Source organism: Plectropomus leopardus, chromosome 5 (assembly GCF_008729295.1).
Source record: "Plectropomus leopardus isolate mb chromosome 5, YSFRI_Pleo_2.0, whole genome shotgun sequence".
Lineage (NCBI taxonomy): Eukaryota > Metazoa > Chordata > Actinopteri > Perciformes > Serranidae > Plectropomus > Plectropomus leopardus.
The window spans coordinates 14137317-14149569 of record NC_056467.1 but is presented as its reverse complement, the minus strand read 5'-3'; the positions used below and the strand labels follow the sequence as shown (position 1 = coordinate 14149569).

Below are 12253 nucleotides of genomic sequence, written 5' to 3'. Positions count from 1 at the left end.
TCCTACACACTTGGAACAGGGGAGGGACAAGTTTCAGTTCTGCAACCTCACCACTAGATGTCACTAAATTCTTCGTACCGGATCTTTAAATACCTGCTGAAAGGAAAATCAGCAGTAGAGGCTACTGCTGTTGGACTACTATTCACTTTCTTGACTTTTCTGGGGTCTCATTTAAAACTGTTGTATGCTTAAAAAAACAAGGCCTCAAAGAGAAGACTGCCACTTTCCACACAAAAGTTGTAATCTATAACAACACACCTTGACGGAGACCTGAGGTGCTTTGTACTGAGAATTTACAGATGAATGTCGGTGTGTAGAGGGCAGGATATGAGGCTGATCCACGTGCGGACATTTCACGTAACTGTCTGCATGTGCATCAGCCTTTCTTTAATAGAATTGTACACACAGTTTTATGAATCTGAATATTTTTTGTCATAAGCTTTTTTCAGCTTTTGTTCACACGTATGATACATATATATATACAGTAGTAAAATCAGTCCAAGTTTTGCACATACAAAGACATGCTTTATGTGTGTTAGAGCACAGGAAGTCAAGACATTAGTGCTGAGACTTCAGGAGGAAAAAACACATACCATATCACAACACTGACCATTTCAGATTTTTTTTTTTAAATCACAGAACTGTTAAAACATAACTGAGTGTGAGGGTAGTCTCTGAGTGTGTGTTTGTTGCACTTCACTGCTATTCAATCAGCAGTTGTAATCTGCCAACTGATGCTGTAGGTGGATGAAGTGACGGGTGGAGGAAAACTGTGTAGGCATGTTCAGTAATTCATTGAATGATTAAGTGTACGATGCTTGTTTTGCAATTTTGTGCTTGAGTGTGTATTCACAGACAGCGGGACATGTTTTTACTACATTTGATAAATGTGCTTCTATATCGGAATGTATATGTATGAGAACAGATTGAGATTTCAGAGTGTGCTCTTGCATGTATGCATTGGCTGCTTATTCGGTGAATGATTCAATGTATGGGTTTGACATTGGTGACTGCATATGTGCGTTTTTTATTCATAGTGTGTGTACATGTTTTCAGTTACTTTGTGAGCACTTCAGATAGTGAGCGACCTATAGTTGTGTGTACACCAGACATAACTGAGCACACTTCTTGTTCTCTTCTATTTATCTATATACTGCTTTATTGCTGCTATTGCTCTTCTCTCTCTCTCTCTCTCTCCCTCTCTCCACACACCCACACACACACACACACACACACACACACACACACACACACACAAGTAAAAACACTGAAAATGGGGAGAGTATAAATGAGAAAAGGAGGGAGGAAAGCAGATGAAGCGAGGAGAGGGTAAGTAATGGTAAAGTGGACAAAAGGAGCTGTGACTGTTTCAATAATTAGGCGATCATGTTCAAGGATGAGGAACAATATTACCATCTCAGATAAAAACAGAAAAAGAGAGTGAGAGTGAGAGTGAGAGAAAGAGAGAGAGAGAGAGAGAGAGAGAGAGAGAGAGAGAGACAGTCAGCAGGGAGGAAGGCCAGCAAAAAGAAAATCAGTGTGGGAACAGAGAGACAGATCCCCAAGAAACGCACAAGGCACATAGACGCATACTGCATTCACAATAGTTATGTTATGTAGGTTTAAATTGTCTTATAAAGCGATCAATAGTTTTTTCCCAAACAACTCCACAATGTGGGTAATGGCTGGGGGGAAATGGGAGATGGCTTGGGGAATAGCAGAGACAGGGAAAGGGGAGAGAAGAGAAGCAAGTGTGCAAATGTTGTGGCAGTTTAATTACAAAAACATGTTCTCTTCCACAGTCGTCCCCTGTGTTTGGGCTTACTGGGAGAGTGTTGACTGTGTGTTGGTTAGCAGACAAAAAGGGATACCTTCCTGCTGTAACTGCAGACATGTCGTATCATTAGATTAGACAGACCACTCGGAGGCATCACTGCAACACACGCAGAGACAAATGAGTCCCAGTGCGTCTTGAGGCTCTGCCACACATGCTACCAAACTGTAAAAGCAGCTGTTTAAGTTGACAAGTGGAAACATGACACAGCAAATTGCAGCAAGTGTCGAATAATTATGGGTGCAACCTCGTCTTATTTTGCCAGTATTAGAATTTCTCTGCATGTCGGTATTTGTTTAGCTTGGACTTCTCAATCACAACCATACCAGCTTATAAACAAAAGCAACAGACTCCAGAAGCTTAAATTATCAGGAAGAAGCGGCTGCTCAAGGGCCTCTCCAATGTGGGGGCTGTTTTAGACATTGTGTTTTATGTTGTGTACACTGGGTGTGTTGACCAGCAGGCAAGTTTAGTACAAAGGCTTATATTCACAGTTGCACACATATAAGACTCTGCCAGAGTCACAGTACAAAGCACGAACATGTTTGCTGTCTGTGCTGGTCAGTAAGGACAAAGAAAACTGATCTCTCTGGCAGTTTTTTTACACTTTCTGCAGGAGTCAACGAGTAGACGATTACTTTTTATTGCGATTACTTTTTATTGCATCAAAATTAGCAAAACACAAGTAAACCTGTCAAAAATTGGCTATAGACTGTTCTTCCATTGACAGTAGAGCAGAGCTGTGGACATGGCTCTGCAGCAGACAAGCATGTCTTTCTGTTTTTTTTGTGTGTGTCACATTTGATGATATGAACAGGCTAAAAAACACGTAAACAGTAGAAAGCAGTATAATTGGAGTCCTGTGAAAACTTTACGGTAGTTTCTTTTCTTTATATATCTCTGACTTACTCATTCTCTTTTTCAAACTTGGTACACACAAATTTGGATCTATGTTTTACCGCTGCTTAGGTGGAGACGGACACTGTTTAGTGGCAATGCGTCATTGCATATCACCAGTTAAGGGGTTAAAATTAGCATATTCACTAGGTGTTGTGTTTCTATCAATGCTGATCAGAGCCATAGGTGATAAACACCCGAGACTTCTGCAGAGTCATTTGACCCATAATGAATGTCAGTTCTTACTTTTCCCATGACATTAAAAACCCAGATGTTAGTGGATGTTAGCAGTTTTTTGTGCAGTGGGAAAGAGGCTTTAGTAGCATTCATAATAAAGCTTTGATCCAGTTGCAGGGAATTTTTAGATTAGAAGCTTATTTGTTGTCTGTTGTCTTAGTTCTGCATCCAGGAACTGTCACAACATTTTAACATTTGAGTTTAATGTCCCGAGATGAAAAAGAGAACTGTGACCACTTGGGTCTACATTGAGGTGTTTGTATATTTTACCTGTGGTATATAGTTACGTCTCTCTTGGCAGACAGCATGGAACCAAGCCAGACAGAACAGAGACTGGGCTCTGGCCAGGACACCTCCTGCATACAAACAACAATAGCATGTCACAACCAGAATAATTATAATAATAAATCATTCATGTTTTATAACCCTGTGGGCAGTTTTTTTTTATTATTCATCAAATGAAATAACAGAGCGCTGAAAGTCGAATTAAGCATGCTGTATTCTGCTGTGGATGGTTCAGACTAGTTTGAATGCTATGTTGTAGCCCAATTTGCTGCTATTCATTTTTTGTCCAAGAACCAGCAAGCGTGCTGGGGTTTCTTTGTGAGCTATTTCTTTACTATATATTAAAATAAGCACACAGTCTTGAAGCTTAGGGCCAGTCATTAGCTGCACCTGGCTGCTAGTTTAAATGTAGGTAGTACTTTAAGATATTCATCGCTTAAAACACCAAGCAAAGACATTACCACACATTCATACATCATTACTCAAAAGGTTTGCATCACTGCTTGGAATAAGAGCAACTGAATTCAGAAAATTATTCAGAGGGAGAAGAAAAAAAGAGCCAACCTTTACTGATCTGCTCTGGAGTCCATGATTCGTATGTTCTAAGCAGATTTTTCTTCAACCCAGGAGGAGCCTGGAGATGGTAAAAAATAATGGAAGGGCAGATGGAGGGCCGGGCGGACAGACAGACAGACAGACAGATAGACAGACAGGGAAATGTTAAGGTAAATAAGGATAGAGAGGAAGGAGGAGAAGGAAATTGTTTTATTATGATGGAATCTTCTGCAACATTCAAAGAATAATTGCAAGTTCAGATTGCAAGGTCTAAATAGTCATGTCACACAAGCACAGAAACATGGCAAGGCATCTGGGTCATACTAGGTAGCACCAAAAAGGCACTGCTGAGATCTCAACTCAGGATCTCCTGTTTACTAGACAGGCACTTCAACCAGCTAAACCACAGTACCTTGTGATAAGCAGCATAATATGCACTACAATTTCTAAAGTAATTGGGAAGGGATAATACTTGGACAAAGATTTATTAAAGACTATAAGTTGTAGTTTGTTGGTAAAATTTAAAAATGTGAAAGTTAAAAAATAAATCTGTATGGTATAGTAACATGTGAGTTTATTATTGTGAGACTAGAAGGCTGAATTGTGATAACTGGGCATCATTTGGTACTGACATGCCCAAGAGTGTGATTCCCAAATCCTCTTTATCAAATATGTGTGCCTGACAAGATCAAAAAGAAGCTGTGAAAGCAATTTGGGATGTGTGTCATGTTGTTTTGTTTCCCAGTCTGCTTAATGTTTTTCTAGCTTAAACCCAGTATGCAGGAATAGCAAACATTTTACCAAATGTAAAGAGCCCTTTTCTCAATTACAAAATGGACATACCATTATAGGAAAAAAACATGACAAAAACATGACTGGTCAGACAATATAAAGACCATGCCCAAGCAAGGGAAAAAACAGATAATATTAGAGAGCTGAAGAATTGCAAGACTGCTAGCAAAAGGAAATCTCTTGTTTAAGTCATCTGTAGCCCACTGTCAGTCTCTCTGGGAATTACAAGAGTTTACAAATAATGAAAAAACATTGCTTGGCCAGGGTTGGAGACCCAACAGCCATAACCACCTATGTTCCGGTGTTATACTGCACTTAAGTTGGTACCTTCTCCACACAAGTCAGCACAAATTATATCTCTAAACAGTTCTCTATACATTTAATTCCACCAGCAGTGTTAAACTCTGTTTATAATAGAAACAATATGTATACATTGACACCAGTTCCCACATTATCAGCTTTGCTGAACATTTGGTACCTCCATCTGGAGGTTCTGATAATACCCACAGCCAGTAATGCATATGTACTGAATTTGCCAAAATTGGCAAAATCACTATGTATGTTAACAACTTCCGTAGATTAAGTGTATTTACCAGATGCTTACTTTTTAATATTGTGAATCCACAGTCAGTTTGAATTTCATTTGTTTCACCTGCAGTAGAACAGTTTCCCCCAGGTGCATCACTGAGGGTTCATCTTACACTTTTATTCACTGTCAAGGAAGTAATATGTTAACTCTACTCTTAGACAGTAACAATTCATTTATTCCTTTTTTGTCACCTTTTATTCTCACATTAAGATACTGCATTCTGGTTTTGTATATTATCATTGAAAATACATTTGTAGAATGCAATATTTGAGAAATCTGAGCTGTTGGTTTTCACTTTGAGTCTAATGCAAGGTGCAAAACATAATTACTTCCTGAAGTTTCGAAACTAAACTGAAAAGGGGAGTCAGGTGTGGGTATACAACTGTTAAGGCTGCAGCTTATAAGTGAGGTTTTTTTTCGACACCGATGGCTAATATTCAAGCCATTTTTGTTGGTTGAGGCCTTTAATGTCATATACAGTAAAATCATCTGTAAAGTATTATTAATAATACTGCAACTACAACACATATCTTACATGGCTCAACTGGAAAAATGGCTTAATCAGGACCAGAAGCAATATTGCAAATCAACTCTGTGCAATCCTAATATAATCACACTGGCAAACAAAACCTATTTGTATCATCTTGTATTTTTACAGTTTATCTTTAGCTTGATATATTAGCTTTAACACTTGTCCCGCTGTCCAGAAATAATAATTTACAGAAACTTTACTGGAGATGTGTTTTGGATGTGTGTGCATACATATCAAGTATGTCAATAAGTTTGTCCCTGAAAGAGTGTGAGTGTGTCTGAGAAAGAGAAAAGAAAACAGTCAGACAGAAACAGAGGTTGTTTGCACAGCATGCTTGGCTGCTGAAGCAGATAACCCCTTGAGCATGACTTCCATCAGAAACACTCTGAGCACTAAAGCAAGCATCACTAACACACAAGCTGCAGGTTTCTGCATCTCCTTATGAATCTACAGTACATGTGGCTGCATTACATGTGTAGCCATTATATGGAGATAAAAAAGACAAACACATTGCCATGAATTCACAACATTTCCAACAAACATTTCACATCCTTCACCACTGTAAGTATGCAGTAACCTAGTAACACGACCCTCTGGAGCTTAGACAAACATGACTGCCTTCTGGGGAAATTCAAAAATTCAACACTGTATATAAATCAAATAAGACAAATTAATGAGCATTTTGTGTGTTTCTGCAAAACCGAAACTGTGTGGGTGCATGTTTGTGTGTAAAAGTTCAGTTAGGTTGAGGCTACAGTAAACTTCATTGTAAGCTACCGCAGGAGTATTGCAGTGTTATTGTTTCCATGCCTGTATGTGTGTGGTGGTGAATGTGCATGTGTGAGTACCTCATAAGTGATCTTGAGGCTGGACTGCAGCAGTATGGGAGGAAATCTGGGGTGAACTTCAGCTGTCAGCCAGAGACGGAAGCCTGCTTTGGGATGTAGCACATTTAACTCCTGTGGAGGAAGGACAGTGCACACATTAGATACATTGTTCACATTAAGAGATCACTACAGGGGAGCAATTTAAGATCAGACTACTTGTGCAGTAATATCTGGCTGAAGTCTATGCAGATTCATATTCAGACATCCAGGTGGCAGTACCTTAAAAAGGTTTTATTTTTAAAAACACTGGACTAAAAACTTTTTTAAAAAGAAGACGTTTCGGTGTTCATCCAAACACACTTCATTCGGTGTAATGTTTGCAACAGGAAGTAGCTCTGGCAAATATATACATGCAGACAAGTCACATGACAAGCACATGGCATGAGATCATATGATTTGTGGGAGATGTAGTCCAAAGATGTGTTTGTCAGAGAGAAGATGGTGTTCTCGTCAGATTATGATGGTGCCCCTCCCCCCAACATTAAGGTGGAGCAAACGCACAAAAATCTTCCGTATTTCAAAATATAAAACTCACTCATTAGTTGGAACAGCTATATAAGACTAGAGCATTTGGTTGTAAAGGCCTGGGGCCTATTCCAGGATGGATTTGAACATAGGATGTTCTTGTTGTGACATAAAAAATGAAAGTTTATCCCAGAGAAAACTTGTCCTTATACCTTTATCTTTGTAAAGATATGCAGGTATATTCAGTCAACATTAATTTATACAGTGTGGTCTAATAAGAGCTACACTTTCCTTTGCTGCGTACTAGTGGAGAAATATGAGAATATCTGTTTTCCTTTTGTCATGTATTTTTTGGAAATTAGAATAATGCACAGAAACAAATTCTCAATTCTATACATCTGTTCCCATCTCTTCTTTTCACTGTCTCAATTGCTGTCTCTAAATCTAAATTTCCAGCTTTCTTTCTTTCACTTCTCTTCTCACATTCCTTCCCTCTCTCCTTTTATCCATTTCAAAGACTTGTGGTTAAAAATAGCAAGCTGACACCTTAGGGTTTGTCGTCTGATTGGGTACTCAAACACACGTGCACACGCACATACACACACTGAAATGTAATCAATGTGTTTCTGCATCATTTGGAACCTAATTCATTCAAGTGGAAGCACACATGACCACAGAAAATCAAAGAACACAGGAACTGACATCCCTCGAAGAAAACTCCAGTTTCTCAATTTGTGTGTGTGTGTGTGTGACGCGTTGTCAACCAGAATTCTACTGGAACAAATGACAGTATTGCAAGAAGATGCAAGACAGAGACATTGACAAAGAATAAAAAAAAAGGTGGGTAAATACAGAGAAAGGAGAGAGAGTGTGAGAGAGTTCACACATTTATTTCACTGTTTGCGCATCAAAATCTTTCTTTATTAGAATAAATTCATATTGTTCAGAGCAACTCGTACCCAGACAGATACTTAAACTCATCAGGCTTTCCTCAAATTGTTGCTGATGGGAAGTTGTATCTTCAACCTAGAGATAAGAATCGTGGGATGCAGTAATCCAGTCACAAGTTTTCGACCAGTGATAATAGCTGTATCATAATAGTGATATAGTGATTCTCAGGGACAGTATCTCATTTATTTATTGTGATACAAAACACTGGCAGACAGAGAACTATCTAGAGTAGTAGACAGAATGAGAAATAAATCCATAAGTAGATGAATGGAGTGGGTGATATGAAAAATGAGAGACAGGTCAGTACAAGTGGAAGAATATGAGCAGACAGGGATGAAAGGACATCTGCACTGCCAACTTCAATTATGAACACTAACGCTCTCCTTTGCTGTCTCTCATCCCTCTCTATTCCTCTCTCTAACTGACCAACTGGTTTAGTGAAGGAGGGAAGGACTGGAGAGACAGATGGCAAAAAGGAAGCCGGAAAAATTTAGAAACATTAAAAGATACAGTAAGACTAAGCAGATGGACACGGCTACAAAAACAGAGGCAGATACTAAAACAAAGCTCTCTTTTGGAAGAATTTCCACCTGCCTGCTGAGGCTCAGTTCACTTTTTACTATTTGCCTTCCTTTTTTCATCCACTCTGTCTTCATTCCTTACTTTCCTATGCCCCCTACCTCCCTCGTTCCCCTTGTTGCGTCAGTTTTTCATTCAAGCTCAGCTACTGAGACCGCAACCTCGTCGGTTGCTGGGCAAAGATTGAGACAATGAAACAGTGAGAGAAAGAGGAGCAGACAGAAAGAGAGACTATTACTATACAATATAAGCAAGGCACAAAGGAGTGTTAAGAGAAGCTGGTGAGAAGATGGCGAGGAGTGATGGAAACAAATGGAAGAAAAAAGGACACAAAATACAAAACTAAATACTAGGAGGACAGAAGAGTCAGAGGTGAGGACAATGAAATGGTGAGGTGAGGAAGTAGAGCTAAACCTATGGTTTAAGTCACACTGGCAGCACAGGCAACTCTGGACAGCAGGGATATCAGGCTAAACCCAGGACTACACACGTACTCACACACACAAAATAACACACACACAGTCTCGCACACACAGGTGAAGGCACACACACAGACAGAAGCCAATCATTGCCAACAGCTGTGCCTCCAAGCGAGACATGACCTGCTCTAGTGACACAACACTAAACAGAACCCCAGGAAGAGCACACGGACACAAATAAACACAGAGAAACTGGAAGACACATATTAACCCACTTACTGTATGTAATGTCACACACAAGCACACGTACACACTGAAAAAACACATACAGTACAAGCAACATGGTCACAATGAAGCATGTGCTACATACACACATGCACCTGCTACATGCAAACTGAGCATGACACACAACACATAAACATACAGAAAGATACACAAATAAACACACAGAGTGAAAAACACAGCCACACAAACAGCTGCACAGTGACTAATATGGGTCGACAGGCAGAAAACAAAATGTGTATGTGCAGGTAAAGGACAGATGGTAATTTTAGATATGAAAATTTGGGTAGCCAGCAGAATGTCTTCTCGTGTTCCGACGTTCTTGTGTGGCAGAGTTGTAACATTATAGATAAACACTGACAAGCAGTTGAAAGAAGGAATTGCATACATGCTAGTACTAGTTCACAATATCCCCCAAGCTCTCTATGCTGCTGTAAGGTGGCCAGTTTTTTCAGGCATATTGCTCCACGTGAGGCCTCTCTAAGATTCTTTGATTTTTCAGCATCAGTTGTATTTTTTTAATTCTTATGAAAATTCACTGGCACTCCAATTTCAGCATTATGTGTCATTTGTGTCCTCCCACTGCGTTTTGTTGTCATCCCATCTTAAAACACCTGCCCTGTGTGACAGTTGAACTTAAAGACCTTCAGATCATTAGACTGACGCACCGCCTACTGCACAAATGAGCATCAGCAGTATGCACCATGTGAGGTACATAAGGCCTCTGTAAGAGTCAGTGATTTTTTTTAGCATCAGTTGTATTTTTTTTTCATTCTTCTACAGATATACTGGCACTCTATTGTCAGCAATATGCACCATGTGTCTCCCCAATTGTGTTTTTTGTTGTCTCATCTCAAAACACCTGCCCCGTGTGGGTTGAACTCACGACCTTCAGATTATGAGACTGACGCGCTGCCTACTGCGCCAACGAGGCTCTGAAAAATATTTGAAAGATGCAAAAAACAGAAAGCATAAAAATTCAATACTCAACAACAGGAATGTATCTGCCCACCAAATACACTCACAATAAGGCTTTGATCACATGATTTTATGGTGTAATGGTTAGCACTCTGGAATCTGAATCCAATAATCCCAGTTCAAATCTCGGTGGAACCTAATTTAGCGCGGGACGACGAGTGGAAGATTTCTTTTTCAGAAAGAAAATTGGTTGAAGCTAAATGGATAGACCGGATCCAGGACAAACTGGACTAATCTAGCCGTGTTGGTTGTTCTTTTTTTCTTTTTTTGAATAGAAGTCTACTGTCAGCAATATGCACCATGTGAGGTACATTAGGCCTCTGTAAGAGTCAGTGAATTTTTCGGGATCAGTTGTATTTTTTTCGTTCTTGTACTGATATACTGGCACTCTATTGTCAGCAATATGCACCATGTGTCTCCCCCATTGTGTTTTTTGTTGTCTCATCTCAAAACACCTGCCCCGTGTGAGGGTTGAACTCACGACCTTCAGATTATGAGACTGACGCGCTGCCTACTGCGCCAACGAGGCTCTGAAAAATATTTGAAAGATGCAAAAAACAGAAAGCATAAAAATTCAATACTCAACAACAGGAATGTATCTGCCCACCAAATACACTCACAATAAGGCTTTGATCACATGATTTTATGGTGTAATGGTTAGCATCTGGAATCTGAATCCAATAATCCCAGTTCAAATCTCGGTGGAACCTAATTTAGCGCGAGACGACGGGTGGAAGATTTCTTTTTCAGAAAGAAAATTGGTTGGAGCTAAATGGATAGACCGGATCCAGGACAAACTGGACTAATCTAGCCGTGTTGGTTGTTCTTTTTTTTTTTTTTTTTGAATAGAAGTCTACTGTCAGCAATATGCACCATGTGAGGTACATTAGGCCTCTGTAAGAGTCAGTGAATTTTCAGCATGAGTTGTATTTTTTTTTCGTTCTTGTACCGATATACTGGCACGCTATTGTCAGCAATATGCACCATGTGTCTCCCCCATTGTGTTTTTTGTGGTCTCATCTCAAAACACCTGCCCCGTGTGAGGGTTGAACTCACGACCTTCAGATTATGAGACTGACGCGCTGCCTACTGCGCCAACGAGGCTCTGAAAAATATTTGAAAGATGCGAAAAACAGAAAGCATAAAAATTCAATACTCAACAACAGGAATGTATCTGCCCACCAAATACACTCACAATAAGGCTTTGATCACATGATTTTTATGGTGTAATGGTTAGCACTCTGGAATCTGAATCCAATAATCCCAGTTCAAATCTCGGTGGAACCTAATTTAGTGCGGGACGACGGGTGGAAGATTTCTTTTTCAGAAAGAAAATTGGTTGGAGCTAAATGGATAGACCGGATCCAGGACAAACTGGACTAATCTAGCCGTGTTGGTTGTTCTTTTTTTTTTTTTTTTTGAATAGAAGTCTACTGTCAGCAATATGCACCATGTGAGGTACATTAGGCCTCTGTAAGAGTCAGTGAATTTTCAGCATGAGTTGTATTTTTTTTCGTTCTTGTACCGATATACTGGCACGCTATTGTCAGCAATATGCACCATGTGTCTCCCCCATTGTGTTTTTTGTGGTCTCATCTCAAAACACCTGCCCCGTGTGAGGGTTGAACTCACGACCTTCAGATTATGAGACTGACGCGCTGCCTACTGCGCCACGAGGCTCTGAAAAATATTTGAAAGATGCGAAAAACAGAAAGCATAAAAATTCAATACTCAACAACAGGAATGTATCTGCCCACCAAATACACTCACAATAAGGCTTTGATCACATGATTTTATGGTGTAATGGTTAGCACTCTGGAATCTGAACCCAATAATCCCAGTTCAAATCTCGGTGGAACCTAATTTAGCGCAAGACGACGGGTGGAAGATTTCTTTTTCAGAAAGAAAATTGGTTGAAGCTAAATGGATAGAGCGGATCCAGGACAAACTGGACTAATCTAGCCGTGTTGG

At 39.8% G+C, this 12253-nt stretch overlaps 1 protein-coding gene and 2 non-coding genes across 3 annotated transcripts in view; all 3 read right to left on the bottom strand.

Annotated features, from left to right (window-relative positions):
* The window catches only part of LOC121942951 (cytoplasmic dynein 2 heavy chain 1), a 128958-nt gene that overhangs the window by 24603 nt on the left and 92102 nt on the right, over positions 1–12253 (bottom strand). The window contains exons 83-85 of the mRNA XM_042486268.1: positions 6570–6680; positions 3818–3887; positions 3239–3324 (exon numbers count right to left, since the gene is read on the bottom strand). Coding sequence (XP_042342202.1) covers positions 3239–3324; positions 3818–3887; positions 6570–6680 — 267 coding nt within the window. The remainder of the gene's footprint in view (positions 1–3238; positions 3325–3817; positions 3888–6569; positions 6681–12253) is intronic.
* trnam-cau lies at positions 10739–10811 on the bottom strand. The gene has a single exon. It is a non-coding gene; the product is annotated as a tRNA-Met (tRNA).
* Positions 11314–11386, bottom strand: trnam-cau. The gene has a single exon. It is a non-coding gene; the product is annotated as a tRNA-Met (tRNA).